We start from the raw sequence: 27,046 nt of genomic DNA, 5'->3' as shown, positions 1-27,046 counted from the left end.
GAACAAGGCTGTCTCTGGTGTAGGCCAATCAGTTTAAAAACAATGCCATATTTAATTATCAGAGCATGTTTTATTTGCATGTTCACCACAAGTACGTGTGGTTAATGCAGACACCATTCCTTGTAAAAGGTTTCTACCTGGTGTTTGAACATCTTAACACCTTTTTTATTGCCAGAAAGGGTACAACATATATTGTTACTTTTTCATACTTTGACACTGGGAAAAAAGGTCCGATGTTATTATATATTTGTTCCCCCCCTTTTAAGGCAGTTACTGTGATTGCGTTTAATGGTCGTCATTTGCGCGCGCGTGCACCACTGCCAATGCAGTTTCCAATCCCACAGCCCCCATCCATCCCTGCATAGCCCGGCGTGGTGCCCGGCGCAGTTGTACCGCCTGCACACTCGATTAGATACGCCACTGAGAAGTGCGAACGAGAAGTAGGATGGGAGGATGAAGAAGAGAGGATTTTACCGGGAATGCGAGGATGTAAAGGAGGTTGAGGTGACGAGGGATGGGGAGCGGAAGATGCCAAATGAGGAACGGATGGAGATGCACTGCGAGGAGTGATGAGATGATGGAGCGACACAGTAGATGCGATATGATGTACAGGAGGACGCATACTTGGGAGGAAGGGAAGGATGTGAGGAGTGGATAAATGAGCCAGGTCGAGCAGGTAGAACCGGGCTCACTCACCCCGCATGGGAACCCCCACTCCACCCCTGCCCAGTCGCCCTTCACCTCCGCGATGATTCGCATCCGCGTTTAACCAGAGCAGGGAAGCTTCGCTGCACTGCGGTAACGCGCTGTGAATATTGCAACGAAAGTTACTCTACAAACGCAACAATGGTTGCGAAAACAACACAGCACGAGCAACTTAGGGGCCATCCATAAATTACGTCACGCACCTGGGGGGGGTCAGACATTTGTGACGATGTGTGACGAGGGGGGGGGGTTGAGAAATGTGACGTCACATCAAAATGCGCAACTTTAAATATAGACAACACGTTCTACTTAATTAAATATACTCTTTAATAAATGTTTTCTCCTACAACATCAGAGTGCAGAGCCACATTAAATACGAGCTACAATGACAATATTTTAAAGCGATTTGAAGCATGTTTTATTTTTGGGGGGGGGGGGTGGGGGGCAGAGCTTTGTGACGTCATATTTGAGGGGGGGGTCTGACTTTTTGTGACGCCGTGTGACGAGGAGGGGGGGGGGGGTCAAAAATCGTTCAAAATCGCGTGACGTCATTTATGGACGGCCCCTTAGGCTCCTCGTACCGTACCCTCGTGTTGACACTGCGACGCCACTGCGCGCGTGCGAGTCACGTAACGGCCCCCACTGCGGTTGTCACGACAAAAAAACCGAAGCAAATTCTGAGAATTCAATGCGACAGGGGGCAGCATAAGCGCGGGTGAGATCGCGAGACGCGTTTACAATCGATCTCAACCTTCATATGGCACATTATATTGTTAGCCATGGCTAATATCGTCATACGTGAATAGAAGCTCCATCTTGGTGGTCACGGGCTATTAGCCACCAAGATGGCGGCGCCTGACGTCACAATGGCCCGAATGACGGTGTTTATTGTCAGTTGTTTGTATTAAGTTGACACGTTTTTGTCATTGATTCTACAACATTAAATGTAGTGAGGTTATTATATATTTGCCCTGATAATGTGCGGTAACATATTTTTACTCGAATTAATTTGAATTGAGTTAATTTAACTCCATCAGCAAATTGAGCTTACATCTTCTGCCACCTCTTCAATCAAGCCATTGTTCAGTTTTTTTTGTTATTTAAACAATTATATAACGTAAAGATAATGTGTCATTCAAAATCACAGATCTTTGCTTTACTTGAAGAATGTTCACGTGCTTTCACGTGGTCCGATACATTATCCCCAAACCAATCCTGCAGATGTTACTATTTGTCCTAAACAAAAGTATTTTGAGCTGTGCAAGTCCCCAAGAGAGCTGTGCACTAATTAATATGAAGCTTGTTAAATGCACTCCACGTGCAACGCAATTAACTCAAGTTTGCATACAATACCCAGAGGCAAATTAATTCTGGCCTGCCAAGACCACGCAGCCTTGCTCATGTCACAAGGAAGCAATTGTTGTGATAGCTGTTTGTCCAAAAATAGACAAAGGGGTGCTTGTCAAGACGAAATATGGCAGAAAAGACCGCATGTCAGGGCTGATGAGGCCTCGAACCGACGTCTAATGGAGGACAATATGTACAATCTTGGTAGTTTATTTTTGTCGTACGTTTTATCTCGATCATGGGATATCCAGTATTCACGACACAATTCGCTGTCTAGCTCTCCGAGCCAAACATCTAACATGTCGAACAAAACGCGGTACAACCCGACAACACATCGAAAAAGAACTGCACAGTACAGGAAAACGGCAAAAACCTACGAAGTGTAATTTGCCGTACCGTATTTAGCAATGGACGTATACGTCATCCACTGATTAAGTAGCTTTTGATGCAATTATTTAAGTAGTACTCAACAGATATGTACAGTATGATTTTCACGAAGAATAAATACATTCGCAGCTCCACCCGCTCAGTATTTTTAGTGCAGCTATTTAGAGAGTGACCTGGGAGCCAATAGGACCCCCAGAGGCGAAGATGTAAACCCACACCTGCTTTGAAGAAGCTTCCACAGGGACTGAACATAAAAGAAACTGGCACTATCCAGTGTTAGTTGACTTCTCCAGTCACAGCGGGTAAATTGACCACGAATTTCTAACCATGTAAGCTTGAAGAATAATAATATATAAAGGTGCTTTACTATGAGTAGCAGACTGCGAATTATTAAGTATCAAGCAAAAACAATAATTAAATACAAAAATTGCTTTTGAGTTCATGTGGAGGCTTTCCCGACCAATATTATTATTTATAATTAGTTTATTTTGAGTTAGTGTAGATATAGTGTAAGTTTCAACTATAACCATCACACGAGAGAGCCAATTTAATCACGTCATAGGGGCAAATTAACATCCAGCATAATCAGGTGTTAACGAGAACCTAACTCTCGATTAATTCGTTTTCATGGAGATTTAATTAAACTGGTCCAATCTCAAATCCAACAGATATTTTATACGTTTTGACAGATGTTGGAAATGGAATATTTCACAAGTGAAATAATTATAGAAATCAAAACCATTATCTTACATTCCTTGAATACATATTAGATGGCTGTTTTATTTTTAAGACATGGTATACACATTGGATCTTGTGTAACAGAATTTAAAGGCACATTTTTAAGCAAATAAATATTTTTTTAATGTTTTGTCATATTTTTTATGAGCACAGACATTCCATAAATAGCAGCTGTAGTAAAGTCATGGTTAACATGCGATTCTACTCTTATCTCCAATGACTTTAGAAACATGGTATAAATTATTGATAAATGTTTTTCCAAGCGTTTAATATACTTAAATCATATGTCACTGATAACACTTGTTGCACATTATTCAACTGAAGTACACATATTTGTACACAGTGCATATTTAGAAAGCATGGGATTAGTTAAAGTTTGGTTTGAGTAGGTTTAGCAAATATCTACCCAAGCCAAGCTAAATTATTGACACAAATTTACCGCTTATTCTGAGATATGCAATGCAAAGGGTGACATAACAGCAATACACTCACAATAACTTCACTAGGGAAATAGATTGCGGTATTTTAGACAACCAGCAGGGCGTTTCATCTGGCGTGTTGTGTCCACGGGGGTGTGGATTGCTGTCACAGTTCAGGATGGCAACTGGACCGTGGCAACGCTGCGTGGGCATTGACACTCAGTGGCACTACAATACTGTCCGGAGTTCCGTCAAGTCCATCTGGTTCCACCTCGCCTCCCCACCCCGCTCCGCTTGTGTGCAGTCTCTGGCATCCGGCCGTAGCACTGTGGGTGGGAGTAAAGCATGGGATAAGATTTTGTGCACTCAGATGCGAGCCAACACATATGCAGGACACAGAGGAGTGATATGTCATGTCCGTAGCCGAATATTTAAACATTAAAATAATCTTTAAATATTTACACCAAAGAGAAGACAAACAGATGCCCTATCAACGCTGTCATTGGGGAGTGCTACAGTGTAGCTACAGAAGTAAATTTCCGCCGCTAAATTTCTGTATTAATGTGTAAATATTTACAGTGCAAAGGAGATGGAGGATAGCTGCATCAACAGCGCCTTCAGTGGGAAGCGCCAGAGGGCAAAGCACTGTATGTGATGATGCCTGTGGTTGAGTCAAAGCCTTAGCTTAATGCTTATATTGCTTAATACTTTAGGGAGAGTGCTTAATACTTTAGGGAGAGTGGGTAACACGCACCTTGATGGATGTTAGAGTCCAGCTTTGAACACAGCTCTGCCACGAGCTTCTGAATGTCCATGCCACACGGATCCATGGTGACGTCCGGCTGTCCGTACATCAGCGATAACTGGGCTATGCCCCCAGGGTTCTCGCACATCACCTGAGACACCTGGCGCAGCACGCCAACCTGCTCCCGGAGCCGAGTCAGCGTGCGCCCGTCGCCACAGTGCAGTGGCCCGAGCGAGCCCCCTTGCTGAAAAGAGCAAGCGGGCACACGGTCACCGAATGATTGGACGAAGCCGAGATCCAATGCCTCACTCCGATAACACTTGCGTTATTTTCACATGTAGGCTTGGCTTTTATTTCCAGTTATTTAGATGTTATATTATGGAATACAATATCAATGTTAAAGTCAAGTACACATTCACATGTTAAAGTACTTTATTTTTGAATTACTTGGGGTTATTTTAATATATTTGTAAGGGCACCCATTTTTACGTAAATTACATTTACATAGAACTGGGAGAATATCTATTCCCATGTAGGATGACTTCTCGTGATATTTACATACGTTCATTTAAAATATTTTTCCACACTGTTGCCATCTCTGGACTAGTGTACAAGAACCTTGATGCTTTTTTAGGGTACGGTCGGCATTTGGGACAATGAGCATCCAGTCTGCAGTCAAGGGCAGGGAACAAAAGCGAAATGGGGGAACAAGCTCACCATTGTATCATTCCCACTTGGTTGGAGAAAGTACGCACATTTCCGATGGATGCATTTGTGTCACATAAACCATAAAAGGCAACAACAGTGGTCAAATGGCATTTTCACAAAAACCGAGCCGGGACTCAATGTACCCACAGTAGCAAAACAAGTCTGTGGATCGCCGAGCCAAAACCCTGCAGTGGGTGATATAAAGACTGCAGTTCAGGTCAGGGTGATGATAGATATTGCATTCGCGCTGGACCTACCTGCAGAAGATTTGTGCAATGACAAAGATGTTGTGCGAGGGAACAATCCAGACTCTTGTTTCCAGTTGTTAATGGAACCGAGTCGATATTTCCTGTATCTTTAACTTTATTATTGCCACACCTGAAACAAAGACAACAGAGAGTGTTATACACGGTACCTGTTGTATTTAATGACTATCATAGCAGTGCTGTTTATCCCATCCTGGGAGAAACAATTAAAAAGCGGCATGTATCCACCCTGGCTGAGGCTGCGTATCCATGCAGATGTCGTCCTGCTCCCAGGCATTCAGGAAGCTGAAGCTCTCCAGGACCTGCTCCAACGTCAGGCTGGAGCTGGAACCTCCTCTGCTCTCGGGCTCGGCAGGCGTGCTCGGAGCCTGCAGACACACAGCAGCACCAGCTGAGACAGCGGAATGGTGCCGCACAACAGCACCATTCGTCTCTGTCTGCTTGGCTCTTCCGATGTGTGCTATTGGGTTGTACCGCGTGTTGTGGGGCATGATGTCTGATATTTAACTTCATCTGCTGAGAGCTCCTTCAGGCAGCACGTGGAGCGAAACGTCAGTTATCATGCCAAACAACAAGCGGTACAGCCCAAAAACCCATGGGAAAGCCACACAGCATAACTGCGGATACCTACACAGTTATAACGCTGTCTGTTTGTAATGCAAACGTTTAGTTGATGATGTAAGTATAATCAATCGAAAAAATTTTCCCCAATACCCTGCTGAATAATGGCCTCCACCCACCATGTTACTGTGAGGGATAATTTACCATTCTTCACCACGCTGGTGAGTGCAGGTCGATGAAGGCGGGGAACATAGATACGGGAGAATAGAGTACAGTGCAACAATGGATTTTGCTGCACTTCCCACTGCTTCCAGAAAATGAGTCTCCGCAGCAACCTACAACAACCTGTTTGTGCATGGCAGTTGCCCATTCAAGAACTATTTAGGCTATAAACATGCTCAGCTTCCGAGATCTGACGAGATCGGGCACATTCCGGTTAATTTAATCACGGGATAAGATAAGACGTGTTACTTATAGATGAAGATTTTGTGAGTGGACAATGAATGTTGCTCCGTTTGACAGGTAAGGAAAACCATGTGGGCATGAAGACTGCAAATGTTGAGACATCTGAGTTAAATCTAACCTGCAAGAGGCGTCCCAAGTGCGTCACCTCTTGCTCCAATTCGTCCAGTGCGCTGAATTTCCCTCTGCAGGTATTGAGGGCAGTGCGGAGGTTCATCCACGCTACGTTAAGACTGCAGGACTCGCCATGGTGCTTTCCCACACCGAGTAGAGGTCCTCCTCTCTGAGATTCAACCAAGTGGCTAGGCTTAGTTACCGCTTTTGTGGCAAGGCCCAAGTCACCCATTGCGGAGTTTAATTTCATCGGGCGGATGGAATTGCCCGCAGAAGTCCGCGACAGACTGTTGGTGGGAGTTGACTCTGTCGAATGTATATGCAACACGTTTGACATTAGGTCAGAATGTGGAATCTCAGGTGTAAGGCTGGAGGTGCGTAAGTGCCATCGCTTGCTCTGACTTGTCTCTGACATATTGACAGGGCCCATATTCTCTATAAGTGGGTCTTCTTCGATGTGTGTTCTTTCTGATTCCACGTTATCGCCTGCTGACCTTGCTACTCCAGCTTTGCCAGCACATTCAGCAATGGCGTCGATGTCGCCGCTCCACAAAATAGGTTGCACTGAGTTGCCTTCAAGCTCTGGTGCGATAAAGTTTGTTGAAATCTCTTCATACTGTGAACGCCGGGCCTCCGCGAGAGCGTTGCCCGGAGGACGCACCGTTTGCTCCGTCATCTCCAGCGTGACCGTGTCTGCAATGCTGCACAGCTTCACTAGCAGCTCGTCGGTGGCTCCAGTGTCTGTGAATGAGTCCACGCTGCACTCGCTGATGAGGCTCAGTGCCCGGCTGTTGGGCCAAATGCCATGGTGGACAGGTGGCCGATTGTGGCTGCGAAGGGCCACCACGATGTCTTTCTCTTCCTCCGATGACGAAGACGAATCCCCGGAAAGGGCCTCAGTAGACGATACCTTGTTCGAAGCGGTATGTGGCAATGATCTCAAGTCCTCGTCTGGTTCTCCCACGTGATCAGTGGAAGGCTGGGAGGAGTCGTCCGGCATTGGAGGTTGGTAGTTTGGTATCCGAGGCCGGCGAGCTTGCCCATTTACCCGGTGGTAAATGCAAGAGGCGGAGGACAAAGTGGGCTGAAGCTCCGTTCTGCACAAAACCGCCTGCTACAGCAACCAAGCCCACCCCCCACACACGGATTACACACACAATTAAGTGATATGCAGAGTAGAAACTCCAGGCATCAATCAAGAATATTAGAGCTTGGTTCTTATGCATACACTCTTATGTGGATTATTAAATGTATGATTTGTGAAAGTAATTTATCTTCATCATTGTTACCATCATCTTTCAAATCACTGTGATTACAAAAATCATCACAAACAGCATGTTGCAATTAAAAGCTTTAAATTATGTTGCTTTAAATAGATGTGATTAAAATTTTCAAATTAAAAGAATATTACAGTACAAAGGAAAAAACGTATGCCATACTTAAAGGACAGTTTATGACATTAATACTGTCTCCAGATAGCGATCTACTGTCCCCTGTTTCCGCAGAACTAAATTACCACTGTTATAAAATGGTGCTTCTGTTCTTGGCTCGGCCGTCCCTGACTCACGTGGAGCGAGGGAGTGGCAGGGGGGCTCTGTCCATAGCACAGCGCTCGCCGGCGCGCGTTGGCGGACAGCTTCCCCACCGTCAGCGGGGTCATCGCCGCCTCGTCCTTGTCGAATGGACTGTGGGTCGCGTCGCGGCAGAACACATTCACCGCAGGACATACGGCTTTGCTTAGATGCATACGTGCACACGTACAGCCCTTCATGTTAACTGACTTTACAAAAGGTGCCAGAAAACGGACCAAAATACCTTGCTGATCTCGTCAAGGAGCATAAACCATCACGCGAACTCCCGTCATCCTCACAGCGGCTTTTGGCTAACCATTAAAAAAAGGCGGTCACCTCATCACATGCTTTCAGATGTGCTTCTGTGGCCGTCTTGAAAACTCTCTTCCAATATTAGTAAGCCACTGGAGCTATGCACTTTTAAATCACCTAGATTGAAAACGAATTTCTTTAGAACTGCTTGTTTGTGTTTAAATTAGTTTTCCTTCCCCCGCACCTCCGAGTAGCACGGTTGGCTATGTACAGTGAAAATAAATAAGTTCAACATGCATAGATACGATTGTTGAATGAGGGCCTCCCCACACCGTGTGGGTTGTTGAGGCTTATTTGGATACACTCCCCCATCTCTTTATAGGTGGGAAGAATAGACGTGGCAGCACAACATGTATAGTGCATACTTTTTGGTTCTTTCGGTAAAGTCAAGTAAGTATAAAATAAAATAAATCACGACGTTTCGATCGCAACACAAGCGGTCGTCCTCAGGCGAAAAAATAGTAGTGGAACTGCTGAAACGTCGTGATTTTTTTTATTTTCTACCTACGTAACTTTACCGAAAGAACCAAAGGGTATAGATTCCTGCAGTCACGAAAGCTTCAAATCAAGAATGTCTAGTGCAACAATTGATTTTTCTGTAATGCCCTCTGCTGCCCTCGTGCAGTCCCGCAGCCACCTATATTAACCTGTTATGCGCGCATTGTTCGCCCATCCAAGCACTCATCAGGCACAAACCTGCATAGCTCCAGAAATATCACGAGATCGGATGCATTCTGTGTGGTTTGATCATAGGCCAGAAATGTGCACGATACCAAATTATTTTTTGTTATATGTTTGTACCACAATTTATGAATCAATTGAAAATGTAAAGAGAATTTCAACTTTTGCACCTGTTTTACTCATAAAATCCGGAGTGCAATTAACTCACTTCCAGGTCACCTCCAGATGGAGTTTTATGGTTCCCAGTGAGTTTATGTCCAGCGCCACGATGCGGGTGCCTGCAGCAAACAAGCTGCCCGTCTCGCAGGCAACGCTGCCCACAAGCGTGTGGCTTGCCAGGCCTCTCAGCTCCGTCACCTGTGCACAAAATCCAGACAGACGCGTGGAAAGTAACAAGCGCTGCTTCGTGAAAAGTGGCATTACAGCCAGGGAGGGTTTTATCATCACATTTATCAACTATTTGGTGCCAGTGCATCATTTGCCAACTATATTTTTTGCATGAGTATAGTACTAAATGCCGACATACACATAAACACATGTGCATGGAGAAAAATACAAAGATCCCCCATATAGCCCCAATAGATCATTGGTGCAAGTGTTGTTAATGAGCACCTGTGAAGTCCAGCACGGAACATGAGGGGGGGTGGTATGGCCAGGACAATGCACGACCCCCTGTTCCTCTTCTGGGCTGAGTCATCCCAGAAGAGGAACAGGACAAGCTCAGATACCACTTGCCACTGGTTATCAGGTTCTACACCACCGCTTTATAGCAACGACGGCTGCTATAATACACACCTCCCAATAGCACGGTTGGCTATGTAGGGTACGAAAGAAGTTCAACATACATACAAAACGCTCAATAATAATTGGCCGCGATTTCTCAGTCCAATGCTGGATGAAAGCCTCCCCACACAGTGTTGGTCAAGGGGGGTTGTATTGACCAGAATTGCACCATGCTGCTCTGGTGAAGGGAGTGGTCTGGACCGGCTCATATATCACTCGCCGCTATCGTTAACCGTGGCCGAGAATTAAACTCGGGTCGCTGAGTTCGGAGTGCCGCCCTCTTACCACTGCGCCATCGCTCTCCTTTTAAGGTCACACTCATTACACACAAAATGCTTGCCACAAATGAACCACAATACCTTGCTGATCTAGTCAAGGAGCATAAACCATCACGTGAACTCCGGTCATTCTAGCAGGAGCTTTTGGCTAGCCATCGAACAAAGATGGTCACCGCATCGCGCGCTTTCGGTTGCACTTCTGCAGCCGTCTAGAACATTCTTCCTTCCGATATTAGGAAGCCACTGGAGCTATGCACTTTTAAATCTAGATTAAAAACTCATTTCGTTAGAACTGCATTTTGTCTCTGAATGTGTTGTCCTTCCCCCACACCTCCGATTACTGAGCTGCATAATATGCAGCTCAGTAATCGGAGGTATGCAGCTCAGTACTGACGAGGATGATGTGGATGGGTTTAGTTTTATAGAGTTTCGGTGGGAAGGTCCAGTCTGACCCGCACGTAGAGGGGTTCAGCGAGGAGGGCCGACAGCACGGCCTCCGTGCCGTCCCAGCGCTGCTCGTCTGCCGAATCAATGCGCCCGCGCATCTTCCAGCGCTGCCGCCCGTACCGCACCACCACCTTCTCGCCCACACACACCGCCGTGCACGCTCGAGTTGGTACCACAGCACAGATTCACTGCTCACACTGTCAGACGAGTGTGAACGCTGTCCTGCATTTGTAGCAGCTTGGCAATGCAATGTATAATGATTTGCCAAATGTTAGTTGTAAAAGCCCTGGACAAAGTGCTGAATTATTTCGTGTTATTTGTTGTGTTTGATCACATTTCAACATTGCATATTCAGCACAACAGTAGTGATATGCAATACTGTATTTTCACCCGTGGAATATCGCCAAAGGCACATTGTGCCAAGTCAATGTTTGAATGCTGTCACAGTTAGCGGAAGGTGCTGTGGCTCACCTCATACTGATCTCCTGGACACAGCCGCGCAAAACCTGCTAAACCTGCCGTGAAGAGAGCAAGAGAAAAAAAGGACTCATCAACCTAAAGACGATTCTACGAACACTTTATAAAACCTTAATATTCCGGGAAATAAGGTGCAACCGTACCTTTCATCTGAATGTGAAACTCTCCCAGGAGCTTCTCCAGCTCATTTTCCAACATGCATAGACTCTGAGAAAGAATGGGGACCATTTTTTATTTTTTAAAATACTGAGACCATCCCAACCCAACACACGGGTAACTGTCATGAACGCACTGCTGCCTGGCTGTCGCCCTGGAAAAAAAAACTGCGCTGTAGGCCAATAACCTGAAATGTGATAGAGATCCCAAATATCGAATGTAATTAAAAATAATGAAAATGTCACTTTTGATCAATGGGACACACTGTTAAAAGTGTGTGGCTCATTTTAGCACTGTTAACAAATGGAAACAATACGGAATCCTTAATTGTACATATATATAAAAATCAGCTAGATTCTGTTTTAATACAAATGCTGCCCATTCCTGCTGTGAGGGCCGAGTTTAGGACAGTGCTCGATACCTCGGTGTAGTCGCGGTGCTCTCGTGCCACTGCCAGCAGGGCGGCACGCGCCAGACGGCTGTTCCGCGATGCCTGGTACGCCGCCACCATCTTACGCGCGCCATCCCTGAGCCGGCCCTGGATGCAGTAGCTCTCGTACAGTTCCTCTATCTGCAAGGAGGCAGAGTGGGCGGACACACGGTGGATTCAACTCGCAGCACGTAGGCCAACACGTCGGACATCATGCCAAACGACACAATACCACCCGATAATGCGTCAGATAGCTGTTGATTGCCTGTCTGCCACTCTACTTAATTTCCCCAGGTGTGGCAATGTTTCATTACCACTGCTGGATGAAGGTGTTTCCCGCCCTGTGTGGGTTGTAGGGTTGTTGGAGCATACTTCATCATGCTGGTTCGTGCGAGTGTATGAAAGGAGGGGCCCAGGACTGGTTTAGATATCACTTGCCACTCATCTTGGCCGTGGGTGGGAATCATGTACTTAAGTTTATAACGCAGTGTGCTAGCCACTGCAACAACGCTCCATTAAGTATGATCTCTACATGTTCACATCCATGAACTAAATAGCAATTAAATGCCTATTTAGTGGCACTGATTTTTTTTTACAACCATGATGTCGTTTGAGATTGGAATTTGTGGATGACAGATCGAGTTGCTCAACAAGCAAGCAACTCTTCTATAAAATGACAGACGAACATTATTAACTGCTTCCGAAAAGAGTGACGAAAACATTTAAATGTCGGATGGAACTGTTAGCTGGAAATTCTGCGCATGTGAAGGAAAATTGTGGTATTTTTCTTTTTAAAAAATTGGGCTTACCATTGTTGTATAAAATTTGTTATGACACTTTGGAGCATGGGCCTAAAGCTCTAGTTCAATTATTTTAAAATTGACCAATCCACAACATTTTCCTTAGACTAGTAGTTCCATGAGAAGGGAATAATTCAAAAGAACAATATTATCATGAGATTAACAATTCTTGATTTATTACTTCCCTTCTACATGACTTTACCGAAATAACCAAGAAGATGAATCCCTGCAGTCACGAAAGCTTTAAATCGAAATTCTTGATTAGTGTATGATGTATTGAAACGTAAAGTCAGTTCACTAAGTGTAATTAAGTGAGAGAGGTCAATCTTGATTTGAAGCTTTCGTAACTGCAGGAATCCATACTCTTTGGTTATTTCGGTAAAGTCACGTAGATAGAAAATTAATAGATCACGACGTTTCGATCGCAACACACCTGATGACGATTATTTGTGTTGTGATCGAAACGTCGTGATCTATTAATTTTCTATCTACGTGACTTTACCGAAAGAACCAAAGAGTATGAGAGAGGTCAAGTTACAGTTTGGCTGTTTACCCAGCATGCTGCGAATTTAAATCGCTGCTTTCTAACGCAGCATCAGCACACACCAACCATATTGAAAAATGTGTGTGTGTTTGTAGCATAACGGCGAGTCAGTTTGCACTCCATCTGGAAATGAATGTCTTTTTGGGTCAAAACGGGCAGTGCACAGAGGGCCTGTGTGTAGTGGAATTCCCCGCATAGGGACTGCTGTGTTTGTGAATCTCTGTGAATTGATCTTTCATAGCACACCAAACTTGGTAATTCCATACAACTGTTAAAATAAAAAGGAGGGAGGGATGTGCTTTCAAAACTGTTAAATGCTTACTGTGCTCAACTGAAAAATGACCTTCATCTTTTTTCCCACTTTTCCTCCGAGAGTACATTCATGCGCAGCATTGTACGCTGAACTTTAAAAACTATCAGTTTATAGATTTTATTACGCACTGGGGAGCCCCCTGAAGATATTTTTTATTTACATAGCCACGCACGAGATCGTACCTTGCTTATGTGAAACTCTAGGTGCCTGAGATAGCGCTGGGTCGCTCGGAGTTGCTGTGGGTGAAAAATGAGAGGTGAAACCGTTAGCAAGAACCTGTGCAAAAAACAGTGACCCTGGTTAAAATTATCTCAAGCATTTTTGCTTCATGTGTATATTGTAACAACCATTACTTTCATGCTGTGAGGTGATGCCATTATTACCAACACACACAGAAAATCACTTTTTTACATACCTTGTCCAGTTCATAGAAAAACGCCTGGGTTTTTGGTAAACATGTGAAAAAAAGAGATCATATACTATTATGTGTTATATAATGTAGCGGTGTTATTTTATTTAATCTATGAAGTGGCCTTCAGCCACTCATCTTAACAAGTTAAAACAATACATTTTACTATTTGGATATGTATGCATTTTTATTTTGATGGCATCAAGAAAATTAGAAAAGGCATAAACAGATGGTATCTCAGAGGTGTCAAACCATTCTGGAGTCTCTTTTGGTTCCTTTCTGCTGGGCCACCAGACTTTCCAGTTCATCGTGATGAGCTTTCAGGAGTTGACTGTAAGACAATGATATGCAATGAAGCTGAGAACATTTACATTTTCCCCATCGGCCACCATCCACCCACCTCCCGCCTGTGTAAGGCACTTATTTTCTCCAGCTAATTTCTATTCCATCTTAATAGCCCAAGATTTCTGTATTCCCTCCATCATATCTGCCAAAGACTTCTTTTAGCCTCAATAATATTTCTGATACCGTATAAGATATGGCTATTGTCCCCAGCTTTAATGTTTTGCCTCCGATATCCAAGCATATACTGCCTAATCCCATACAGGTTGAGTAAGTTCATGAATGTGGATCTCGATTTCCTGAGCTTGGTTTGATGTGTAAATCGTCCACATACCCCATGCCATTGATAGCTTACATTGACATTTACAAAAACACAATTATATGCTCCCGCATCTATTCTACCGACCTTCACCAAGCCCCGCTGGCAAGTATGGCAAAGCATGTGTAAATAACCCCTACGACCGACATGGCGTGGGACAGCCCTCATCTAGCTGAATATTAACAAAGGGGCTTTACATGTACAATGCTGTGGTTATGTATTGTTTAGGCCACCATTCTTGACTTCAGCCATACCCGAGCCCTCTTCTCAGTGACACGTAGATGTGCTCAGCTTGCTGTGGCCGTGGTGTTCGCAAGGCCCCTCCGGGTGGCTTGCCCGACGCGGATGACCCCTTGACGCTCCGGGTCGGCGATCGGCGCGCCTGCACAGGCGTACTGCCGTACGGCGAGCGTGGCCTGGACAGCGCACCACCGAGTGACCGTTGGCATAGCACACGAGCCAAGGCTCTCCATGATGCTATGCTCTCGGGCGAGCAGGGCAATTGGGAAAAACCCTCGGACGTGTTTCAGAGCTGCCCACTTGAGGGCTGATTGCTCTCGTACGCTACGCTTCACCAGCGCCTCAGAGGCTGCAGCCCAGGCCTATGATCTTGAGGGGCCCGTAAAAATGTACACTGTTTTAAAATGCAATAGTATAGCACTGTGATAAATCAAATACATAATATGGTAATTCCAGCCACAGCATCCATAAGCACATTCGTCTTAACGTTGATTTAGGTTTACAATTTGTACATCAAATAAAAAAAACCGAAATCGATATAACCAAGGTTAATAACTATGGAGTGTTTGACATCAGGTCTGGGTGGTGATTAAATAAGTATAGGGAAGGATTTTTTATGATACAAAGCCGGGCACCAGCTAACTTAATGCGTTACACCGCTGCCGGAGACGAGTGAAGTTTTAAATAATCTCATTACGTGTGATTTCTAAAGAGGGCACGCTGTGCTTGTAAAGTGCTTGGGTTGTTCCTGTGGCTTGACCCGACATAAACACAAACAACTGGAATGCTAAACAAGCTGCGCTTAGCCTAAATATCCTAGTGGCCTTGTTTCGACCGAGCCATGGGGCTGTGCAGGGAGGGGTGTGAGGCACGTCACTTGAACAGTAAATCGTAAACACGAGATGATACTTCAATGTACTTTGAGATACACACTGACCTCCCCGTTGTAATATCAGCAGTACATTCCAAGGTTAATGCGATCCGTAATTGAATGAACTTCAGACTAAATACTAAATATATTTCGTCGTGTGCTGATTCATTTGGCGCAAGTTTGAGTAGTCATTAAATATAATTGTAGCTATCTGCTGTGAGTTATCAGCACAAAAGCACACAAATCTAATTAAACTGTGAGAACATAATTGAAAACTATGCACTTCATCTCACAGTAAATATAGATGTCGTAAAAATGATTCTAAATGATCTTCTACTGTATTTATTTCCCACAATGAAACATTTAACAATTTAATCACAATGCAGCCAAGCGTTCCCTCTTACAATCAATAAGAGGCACATTCAGTAACATATATATATAAGCTGCATCTCAAGTGGTAAGTCCTTGTACAAGCCTTTGGTTTAAAACAATCAATTTGCCCTCATGCCTATGTATTATTTATGCATCAATAGAATTCTTTATTTTTATCCAGTTGAAAGCTCCCGGACATTGACCATTTGTTATTAAAAGCCAGACCTGTGTGACCGTTGTATAACAATGACTTATTTCAGCGATAGAGTTATTATTTAACATTTTTTTAGCGTGCCTAGATTTCGTTGTGGCAATCGTGATACCATCCAGCAGCATTGTGCGACTGTTTCTTTGCTCTATTCAGTATAGTTACATGGAACGTGCTGACAAATACACGCTGCTGTAGCACGCAGGGAGCAACAGTGGCGGTTAGTGCACTGCACTCTGAGCCTGGAATGCTGAGTCAAATTCCTGGTCACGGATAACATCGGTCACTGCTGCATGAAGGTCTCCCCATATTGTCACCATCCCTCGCGGTCTTGCGATGCTAAAATCCATCTCGCGCCTGCACATCATGAGATAATTTCTTCGCTTTATCTCCGCGTTGGTCATCCTCTCGGTCATGCTCCCTGCCTTGGCTGCGTACATCAGGCATCATCCCTTCGAGCCAATTGTCCTACCCAAGCCCACTTACTTTTCTAAACAGTCAATATGATGTCTATAATTCTAGATTTGAAGCTTTCGTGACTGCAAGGATTCATACTCTTTGGGTTTTTTTTTCTGGTAAAGTCACATAGGTAAAAACATCTAATAAAATAAATGAAAACAACTAATTTTAGTTGTTTTCATTTATTTTTATTTATTTTTTACAACTAAAAATTTAGTTGTTTTCATTTCTTTAATTTTTTACCGGAAAAAAAACCCCAAAGAGTATGATGTCTCTAGCTTACGTTTGTTCTCTGACCCCTCTGTTTCTGATGCTGTCTCAGTCCAATTCTCAAACAGGAAGGAATCTCTTCACGGTTGTGTGTGTACATTTCACTTTTTGCTCTATTTTCTTTGTCATTGTCCATGTTACTGATTCATTATATATAACAGGTCATATGCACTGATTGTAAACTCTCTGATGTTTGTATATTGATATGTTTTTTTTCATGATCAAATTTAGGTTTTCAAAATAATTCCAACCTGCTCTTGCCTCTTTATTTCATCATTTTGACCCTGGTTCAACTTCAATAATTGCCATAGGTATAGGCTTTTTATTTTGCCAATACAATGTCCATTATTAGTTTTTATATTATATTGATGATATTGAGAAAATAGATCTGTATGTTTTCAAAAAATGTTGTCACCCTTTTAAAATATAATTATTGTGGCATCACGTTGTTATAGAGGCATGTCGTTACTGTGTAAAGATTTTGTAAATAGGTCTGCTCATTGCTATCAAACATCTTTGATGATGATGTCCATAATTATTCTGGTTCAGGAGCTTCCCCCTTTATCATACTGTGAAGAGCAGTGGTTCAACTGTGACATTTGGAACATCTGTCTCTTTATCTGAAAAAAATGATATTTCTGTGGTATATTATATTCTTTGCTTTGGGAACCTGCACAAAATTCCTTGACTAGTTTTAGGATTCTTTATGTATCGTAATTTATGGTATCCTTTAGCTCACTAAAGGCTTTTATGAACATTTGCAATTTACCAATTATCAACTCTCTTTTTGCTGTTTAGTATTTCCGTTGTTTGTTATGACCTCTTTAATCATGTTTCCATTATTTTTTATAATGTATTGTATTAATAGTTGGACAAAGTGATATTATTAAAATATATATATATTTTGTTTGGCATCCACACGAGAGGCCTTCAACTAGCAGTGGACTGACATAAGACTGTAAGTTATTACTCTAATAAGATATGAATAATCATGACATTGAGAGCACATAAGGCAGTTTTGAAATAAATAGGTTAGATTCATCATGAGGTAAGTCTGGCGTGGAGTGACCCTATGCTGTGCATTCAACTTATACATAAATACATGTATGTTGAACTTCTTTCGCACCGTACATAGCCAACCGTGCGGGGAGCGCATATTATTGAAGGAGACATGTTATTTTTGGCGAGGCTCCATAGCATGTAAATCGAACCAAAATTCAAATGCTGCAGTAAAAAAGTGTAATTCATGTTACGAAAATCAAAGCATTTCAACAAGTGAGAAAAGACTTTGAATAAAGTAGTTTTATCTCACATTTACCCTCATTCTTCCGTCCTCTTAATGCACACGCGTTAACGATATCAGTGAATAATATTGACACTGCTTCCCTCTATTCCATGACATTTTATTATACCTAACATATACACATGTTTTTTTATGTGCATATGATTATGTTAGCATGTGTTTTTGCCAACAGACATACATCGCATTGCTTTTTCGCGGTTGTCCTGTATCACGCATGACGTTCTACATTTTGCCCCTACATGCTTTGTGCTTCTATAGGACTGATTTGAGCCGCTCATTTTCCTCCCTCGAGTATAAAGCATTGCTGGCCACTGCTGGAACTTAATCATCGAGGGAGAAATAGAACTAGCTCAGGTCAGTACCTCAAGAAGCTCCAAGCATGTGGAGAAAAACATAGGACACCATGCGGAAAAACAAAGCGCAATTCAACCAGAAAAATCATCAGACAGCAGTACGGGTCCATACTCTTGGTTCTTTCGGTAAAGTCGCGTAGGTAAAGAAAATAAAAAATAAAAATAAAAGATAAAAATAAATCAAATAAAATCGCGACGTTTCGATTGCAACACAAGCAATCATCACCAGGTGTGAACACCACAGTAAGACAATTTATACTCAAGTGGGAGAGATGCCAAAGTTAGCGATTTGATTAGCTGTGCTTTTTTTTGTTCCGTTGTCTGTTAAAAGCTCTAACAGATAGGTGGAATCCCTCCCCATCGAGGTGGTTCATTCTGGATTTGAAGTTTTCGTGACTGCAAGGATCCATACTCTTGGTTCTTTCGGTACAGTAACGTAGGTGAAGAAAATAATAAATAAAAATAAAATAACCGCTAACCCCGGCATCTCTCCAACTTCAGTACAAAATTTCTTGCTGTGGTGTTCACACCTGATGATGATTGCTTGTGTTACAATCGAAACGTCGTGATTTTATTTTATTTATTTTTATCTTTTATTTTATTTTTATTCATTATTTTCTTTACCGTCGTGACTTTACCGAAAGAACCAAGAGTATGGATCCTTGCAGTCACGAAAACTTCAAATCCAGAAGGCAGCAATGCGGGTCTTTGTTGTTGAGGGCATGCTGTTCTGGGCGATGTGTCCCCTCTATGAGCCCAGTGCCAGTCTCACCAGGGTGTCTTGTCTCGCGTCGAGCTGAAGCCTGCGAACGACTGGCTCCTGAAGACCAGACCGACGCGTGGGGCCGGCCTCAGAGCCAGCGACATGGCACACAAACGATCCCTCTTTAAAAGAAAACACAAAAACAGCCCATGCCATTCAAGATGTTACTTATAAAACTCATACATGCCCAGTAAAGTCTCGATTATCTCGGGTAATGAGGCAGATGCGTGACCCCCATAACACACACACAAAAATATTTTTACAAAACACATTCGTACATTAGGGTGTAGATTTCTGCGTATGTAGAATGGGGTGAAGACGTACAATGAATGTCACGTGTATTTTTTGTATTGCTTCTTAAAGTTATCTGTTTACTTGTAGACATGTGCACAGATGGGCGCTGAGTCACTGGCGTTTGATGAGTGATGAGCGGTTAATAAGCAACCCGAATAATCCGTCCACAGATTATAATTAAGAGTTAAACGCGGTGTGTGGGCTTGCATTAGGATGTCCGTTGTTTGTGTTTTGTGAATTAGTTTTATACGAAACATGTCGTCGGTATTACCTCCTGTCAGTTCGAGATGTCTTCAGAGAGGTAAGATGTGTTAAGAGACAACACCAGGCATATCCCGTGTAGCGCGAACTCCTAGAATAAGCACGCACAACGCTTTCGTTCATATCAAGTTCTTCACCGTGCTTGTATGTGATGCTACATCTTAAGGGAAAACGTCGGCTATCATCAAAATATCCGGCACTTCAAAACGTGTCTCTGTTGAGACAGTTACGACGTTGTTAATTTAAAAACAACATGAATGTTGTGGATTCGCTCTCCAACACACCGGCGGGCTGCACTAGTAACGAATTGGCATGTTCTGTTTACGTGACAAACCTTACTAATTGGCTGTGCCGGGTGGTGGCGGGTTTAACGACACATTTTTATTCACGCGAACTAACCCCCAAAACATATTATGAACATAAAAAACCTCACATACCCAATACACATACACAAGAACGTCCCGCCAATGAATTCAGCAAGCAGTGAACGAGACCCCAGCAGTGGCAATCATTAAGGATCTGGACTGAGTAAACCGCGTTCGATGTCGTTGTGCGCGTGCATGCCATCCCTTACCTTGGAACACGCCGGGAGCACCCACAGACAGCTGCTGCACGGCTGAAGATTGTGCCAATTATGTGTATCCGACAAGTCTGCGCGATGATTATTCAGCCTGGCATCCAGGCAACTGGCTTTCAAGCGGCACTCGGAGTTCTCAAGCTGCAGCCGTGCGTGTGTGTGCGCGCGTGTGTTTGGACTTGCGTGTGAGTGTATGTGTGAGTGCGTGTTTGTGTGAGCGCGTGTTTGTGTGTGCGCGTGTTCGTGTGTGCGCGTGTTCGTGTGTGCGCGTGTTTGTGTGTGCGCGTGTTTGTGTTTAAGTCTGTGAGTGGACGCGTGTTTGTGTGTGTGGTGTGCGGGGACACATGTGTGGTGGTGGTAGTAGTAGTCGTAATGTGTTTATGTCTGGGTTTGTGTGCCCGTGTGTGTGTGCTAGTTCGAACGTGTATTTGTTGTTGTGAGTTAACGTTCATGCAAAACAGCTGATGGCAGCATTGTGTGCGTGTGTGTATGAGCGTGTGTGTATGAGCGTATGTGTGTGTGTATGAGCGTGTGTGTGCGTGTGTGTATGAGCGTGTGTGTATGAGCGTGTATGTGTATATGAGCGTGTGTGTGTATGAGTGTGTGTGTATGAGCGTGTGTGTGTATGAGTGTGTGTGTATGAGCGTGTGTGTGTATGAACGTGTATGTGTGTATGAGTGTGTGTGTGTGTATGAGTGTGTGTGTGTATGAGCGTGTGTGTATGAGCGTGTGTGTGTGTATGAGCGTGTGTGCGTGTGTGTATGAGCGTGTGTGTATATGAGCGTGTGTGTGTATGAGTCTGTGTGTATGAGCGTGTGTGTGTGTATGAGTGTGTGTATGAACGTGTGTGTGTGTATAAGCGTGTGTGTGTATGAGCGTGTGTGTGTGTCTTCTAAACGCGTTAGCGCTGCTCCGCTACGAACCCGGCGAACTGAGTTCCAATCCCACTCACGGCCGCCAACACCAGTCACGATTATCCGAACCGATCCTGGGACTCCCCAAGGTCGACTCAGCCTCAAACGAGTACCCGGTGCGGTGTGTAAACATCGCCACTAAGGAGGCAAAGCGGCCGGACGTCGTGCTGGCAACCCACTCCCAGCATTGGTGCTCGCTAACACCACTTGCCCCAAAAGTCTGTGAAGGCTTTACGGGGAATCTCTGTCTGTGTGTGTGTGTCTACGTACGTGTGTCCACGTGTGTGGCTTAGGAGGGTTCCACGGACTATGACACAACCCTCGGGGATTTCGCGTTAATGAAAGGGGGGTAAGCGATGTTGCTTCTATCTGCTTTAGACTCTCCGTAACGGGCTGACGCTGACATCATCATCAGGCTGTTTCTGCCGGGCAATGAATGTGGAGGCCCCACATCACCATGAGAGCCACGTCCCGGGATCCATTCATCTGCTGGTTGAGGCTGCCCCCTTGTGTCCCACTCACCATGGTAACTGCTGGAAAGTTGGCTTCAGAAGTTGCAAACTTTTTATTCTTTGGGTCTTTCGGTAAAGCCACGTAGATAGAAATAATAATAATAAAATAATAACAATATCACGATGTTTCGATCGCAACACAAGCAATCGTCATCGGGTGAAAAAATATAACGGAAGAGCTGATGAGGCAAGACAATTTTACTCAACTTGAGCATTTTTGGGTGCATTTTTTTTAAAGTTGCGAAGAAACTCAAATGTGGAAAAATTCAGAAATCTCAAATCTTTTTAAAGTTGTCTATACTTTTTTAAGTTGTCTAGACGATGGTAGTTTTCTTTTGTTTCATACGTACATTTAAATAAAGTTGTACATTATCTTGGAGAATAAACATTTAAAAAAAGGACATTGGAACAATGTGGAGAGTCCATTGGCACTTTGTTGATACTCTAACGTAGCAGTTGGATCGGACAGGGGTGGGTCTCCAGTTGGATTGTCATTGTCTTCAAGAATATTTCAGAAAGGGGCGTCCATAAATGATGTCACGCGACTTTGGACGATTTTTTACCCCCCGTCACACGGCGTCACAAAAAGTCAGACCCCCCCTCCTCAAATATTACGTCACAAAACTCTGCCCCCCCCCCCCCCAATAAAACATGCTTCAAATCGCTTTAAACTATTGTCATTGTAGTGCGTATTTAATGTGGCGCTGCACTCTGATGTTGTAGGAGAAAACATTTATTTAAAATTTCGATTTAAAGCTTTCGTGACTGCAGGGATTCATCTTCTTGTTTCTTTCGGTAAAGTCACGTAGAAGGGAAGTAATAAAATAATAAAAATAAAACATAATAAAACAATTCTCACGACGTTTCGGCTACAACGCAAGCAGCCGTCTTCAGGTGAAGAATGAGACACTACCAAACTAGGAGCTTATATATAAGCTGCATTGGGGGTTGAAGAGCGCCTTAACAAAAAGAATGTGCATGTGAAGAGGGATTTAGCATATTCATGGAAAATGCGTAGGCGTTGGGCGGGGGGGTGTCAAAGTCATATTATGCCCATGCATTATGCAGGATCAGCAGCAACCAAGGGGGGTGCAGGGATTAGCAGTAACAAAGGAAAGGAATGTTAATGATATGTAGCTGCAGTTACTCAACAACACGTAGAAAACTAAAGTATAAACTACATAAAAAACTAAAGTATAAACTGCATCGCACCATCAGTATACTTACTATACTCTATAATAAGCTGAGTTACTAACAGCAAGTAATACATTACAATTTTACCTCGTAAAAATTCTATAATATGCTTCCATCTAAACCTTATTCTCTTACATCACACGAGCATATACCGTACTATATACTGCCATAGATAAACCCAACATTAAATTATATACTGTATTGCTGTAAACCAACCTATATCTTATACATTTAATATCACACTATGTATTATTCTACACACCCTAATGTGTATCGAAATGGTTTATTACGTCCTTCCAATGATTGCTGAGCCAGAATCCATCTTCTCGGTTAAAGTTGTCTCTGTGTTTGTATATGTGGATCGCCTCATGAACGAATCTCTCATGATAGCCAGATGGCTTGCAGAGAACCTCTGTCTTGGAGAAGTCAATATCATGTGAGCCCACTGAGTTGTAACAGTGATCTGCCACGGCTGAGGTGTTAGTCCTACCGTGTTTCAGGTCAGCTTTATGTTCACGGATGCGGTCCGAGACATGTCGTTTGGTTTCCCCAATGTAACTGCTACCACAGAGGCAACTTAGTTTGTAGACGCCAGGGTACTGTATGTCTGGAACCACATCTTTTACAGACGGTACCAGATCACGGATTTTATGTACTGTGTTGAATCGGACCTGGATCTTGTGTTTAATCAGGATTTTGGAGATCTTTTTTGTGACCCCAGCAATGTAGGGTAAGGTGATGGTCTTGAAAGGCTCCTCAACAGGATCCTTCTTGATGGTTGGAGTGATGGCTTTGCGGATTGTATAGTCGGAGTAACCATTTGCCTTAAGAGCTTGGCGTACGTGTTTGAGTTCACTGGAAATGTGTTCATGGTCGGAGATGCATTGGGCTCTATGATATAGAGTCTTGATGAGGGAATTCTTCTGAGATGGATGGTGGTGGGAATCCGGTTTTAGATAAGCATCCGTGTGGGTGGCTTTCCTGTAGACAGAGTGGCTCATTGAACCATCAGGTCTCCTTTTGATTAGGACATCCAAAAAGGGTAGCTTGCCATCATTTTCGACTTCCATGGTGAATCTGATGGCTGGGTGTATGGAATTGATGTGGTCGAGAAATTGGTCTAGAGCAGGCCGGCCATGTGGCCAGATGACAAAAGTGTCGTCTACGTACCTCTTCCATAAGGTCGGGCGTAGAGTGGCAGTCTGGATGGCGTCCGTCTCAAATTTCTCCATGAAGATGTTGGCTACAACCGGAGATAGGGGGGAGCCCATTGGGGTGCCCTCAATTTGCTTGTAGAAGGTTCCATTCCAGGTGAAGTATGTATTGGTTAAGCAGTGTCTCACCAGGGGGGGTACCCCAGCATTCAGTCCTTGATGAACCAAGTCTTCAATGATTGCGATGGTGTCAGGCACAGGTACCTTGGTGAACAAGGAAACCACATCAAAACTGACAAGCAGGTCGTCTGGGGACAGGGCAATCCCCTTGATTGTCGATACCAGGTCAGTAGAGTTTAGTACTGCAGAGGTGGTTTTTCCAGTGAAAGGCCGTAGGATTTCGGACAAAAAACGAGCCAGTTTGTAAGTGGGGGAGTTGATAGTAGAGACAATGGGACGAAGAGGTGTATCTTCTTTATGTATCTTTGGCAAGCCGTACAATCTTGGTGGTCTGGCTGCAGAAGGTTTCAACGAGAACTGTTTGGTCTGATCAATTAATGCGGTTGAAGCAGAAATGATGTTGTTGGTTTTGGAGACGAGGCTGTTGGTGGGGTCTCTTTTTATTTTTGTATAGCTGCCATCGTTTAGTAGTTCTTGAATTTTGTTGTTGTATTCTATTTTGTCCATGATGACAGTGGCATTGCCTTTGTCGGCTGAGAGGATGACAATGTCATCCCTCTTTTTTAATTGAGCTAATTCAAAACGCTCCTCTTTGCTGATGTTGCTAGCTGGCATCTTAGCGTTTTTGAGGGTTACAGAGATTTCGGATCTTGCTACGTCTGCAGCGATGTGACTCAAGCCCTTGAGAGCTACATCTACTCGAGCAATTATATCATTAACTGGTATGTGTCTAGGTGTGACTGCAAAGTTTAGTCCTTTAGCTAAAACGGATTTCAAACCTTCAGAAATAGGACTGTTACTGCGATTAATTACGACTTTGTTAATATCTAGCTTTTCAATGTGTGGGTCCGGTTTCTTGTTTGAGAGGCGATTGAATTTGGAAATCAAGTTGTCCTTACATTTAGTCGACATAGCGGCAGCTGAAGAGGCAGTCATTTTTTCCACATGTTCCCAATCCGATGTGGACATTGTTACACTCAAAGATAAGTGTGATTTGTAGAGTGTCTTGTCTAACTGATCTAGTTCGGTGCGCGTAAGTCTGATTTTCTCTGAGATAAGAGCTAAGCTAGTTCTAGACAGAATTCGTTTCGCATTAGAAGAAGTTACAGCAGCAGATGTTAGTGTAAATGCGTTTGGTATTACCTTAGAGTCGCGGCATCTCTTCAGAAAGGTGAGAGACTCGATTAGCTGAGCCTTCTTATCCCGGAGCTTGTTGAAGGATCTCAAAGTTATGTGGAAACCCTCCCCGTAGAGGCGGTTAAATTTCGATTTAAAGCTTTCGTGACTGCAGGGATTCATCTTCTTGTTTCTTTCGGTAAAGTCACGTAGAAGGGAAGTAATAAAATAATAAAAATAAAACATAATAAAACAATTCTCACGACGTTTCGGCTACAACGCAAGCAGCCGTCTTCAGGTGAAGAATGAGACACTACCAAACTAGGAGCTTATATATAAGCTGCATTGGGGGTTGAAGAGCGCCTTAACAAAAAGAATGTGCATGTGAAGAGGGATTTAGCATATTCATGGAAAATGCGTAGGCGTTGGGCGGGGGGGTGTCAAAGTCATATTATGCCCATGCATTATGCAGGATCAGCAGCAACCAAGGGGGGTGCAGGGATTAGCAGTAACAAAGGAAAGGAATGTTAATGATATGTAGCTGCAGTTACTCAACAACACGTAGAAAACTAAAGTATAAACTACATAAAAAACTAAAGTATAAACTGCATCGCACCATCAGTATACTTACTATACTCTATAATAAGCTGAGTTACTAACAGCAAGTAATACATTACAATTTTACCTCGTAAAAATTCTATAATATGCTTCCATCTAAACCTTATTCTCTTACATCACACGAGCATATACCGTACTATATACTGCCATAGATAAACCCAACATTAAATTATATACTGTATTGCTGTAAACCAACCTATATCTTATACATTTAATATCACACTATGTATTATTCTACACACCCTAATGTGTATCGAAATGGTTTATTAAGTCCTTCCAATGATTGCTGAGCCAGAATCCATCTTCTCGGTTAAAGTTGTCTCTGTGTTTGTATATGTGGATCGCCTCATGAACGAATCTCTCATGATAGCCAGATGGCTTGCAGAGAACCTCTGTCTTGGAGAAGTCAATATCATGTGAGCCCACTGAGTTGTAACAGTGATCTGCCACGGCTGAGGTGTTAGTCCTACCGTGTTTCAGGTCAGCTTTATGTTCACGGATGCGGTCCGAGACATGTCGTTTGGTTTCCCCAATGTAACTGCTACCACAGAGGCAACTTAGTTTGTAGACGCCAGGGTACTGTATGTCTGGAACCACATCTTTTACAGACGGTACCAGATCACGGATTTTATGTACTGTGTTGAATCGGACCTGGATCTTGTGTTTAATCAGGATTTTGGAGATCTTTTTTGTGACCCCAGCAATGTAGGGTAAGGTGATGGTCTTGAAAGGCTCCTCAACAGGATCCTTCTTGATGGTTGGAGTGATGGCTTTGCGGATTGTATAGTCGGAGTAACCATTTGCCTTAAGAGCTTGGCGTACGTGTTTGAGTTCACTGGAAATGTGTTCATGGTCGGAGATGCATTGGGCTCTATGATATAGAGTCTTGATGAGGGAATTCTTCTGAGATGGATGGTGGTGGGAATCCGGTTTTAGATAAGCATCCGTGTGGGTGGCTTTCCTGTAGACAGAGTGGCTCATTGAACCATCAGGTCTCCTTTTGATTAGGACATCCAAAAAGGGTAGCTTGCCATCATTTTCGACTTCCATGGTGAATCTGATGGCTGGGTGTA

The 27,046-nt window shown here is 43.5% G+C and overlaps 2 protein-coding genes across 5 annotated transcripts in view; one reads left to right on the top strand and one right to left on the bottom strand.

Moving 5' to 3' along the window:
• Window positions 1-27,046, top strand: part of LOC133339999 (low-density lipoprotein receptor-related protein-like) — a 77,257-nt gene that overhangs the window by 6,463 nt on the left and 43,748 nt on the right. The window lies entirely within an intron of this gene.
• LOC133339968 (rho family-interacting cell polarization regulator 1-like) lies at window positions 1,604-21,487 on the bottom strand. Of its 4 annotated transcripts, none has more exons than XM_061548075.1 (18): window positions 20,283-21,486; window positions 19,719-19,799; window positions 19,163-19,275; window positions 14,569-14,730; window positions 13,906-13,984; window positions 13,660-13,683; window positions 13,427-13,480; window positions 11,579-11,728; window positions 11,145-11,208; window positions 10,996-11,039; window positions 10,530-10,655; window positions 9,225-9,373; window positions 8,020-8,137; window positions 6,460-7,566; window positions 5,544-5,683; window positions 5,307-5,427; window positions 4,351-4,585; window positions 1,604-3,922 (listed from the first exon to the last, which is right to left on the bottom strand). In XM_061548075.1, the coding sequence occupies exons 3-18, from the start codon at window positions 19,255-19,257 to the stop codon at window positions 3,825-3,827; spliced, it is 2,766 nt and encodes a 921-aa protein (XP_061404059.1). In that variant the 5' UTR covers window positions 19,258-19,275; window positions 19,719-19,799; window positions 20,283-21,486; the 3' UTR covers window positions 1,604-3,824. The 4 variants fall into 4 exon arrangements, with proteins under 4 accessions (XP_061404059.1, XP_061404063.1, XP_061404075.1 ...); XM_061548079.1 differs by having other exon boundaries at window positions 6,460-7,563; window positions 20,283-21,485; XM_061548091.1 differs by lacking the exon at window positions 10,530-10,655 and having other exon boundaries at window positions 20,283-21,487.

Source organism: Lethenteron reissneri, chromosome 9 (genome assembly GCF_015708825.2).
Source record: "Lethenteron reissneri isolate LAM-NWPU_2019-01 chromosome 9, ASM1570882v1, whole genome shotgun sequence".
NCBI lineage: Eukaryota > Metazoa > Chordata > Hyperoartia > Petromyzontiformes > Petromyzontidae > Lethenteron > Lethenteron reissneri.
The sequence above is the reverse complement of the archived record's forward strand: the minus strand, read 5'-3'. Positions and strand labels throughout refer to the sequence as shown.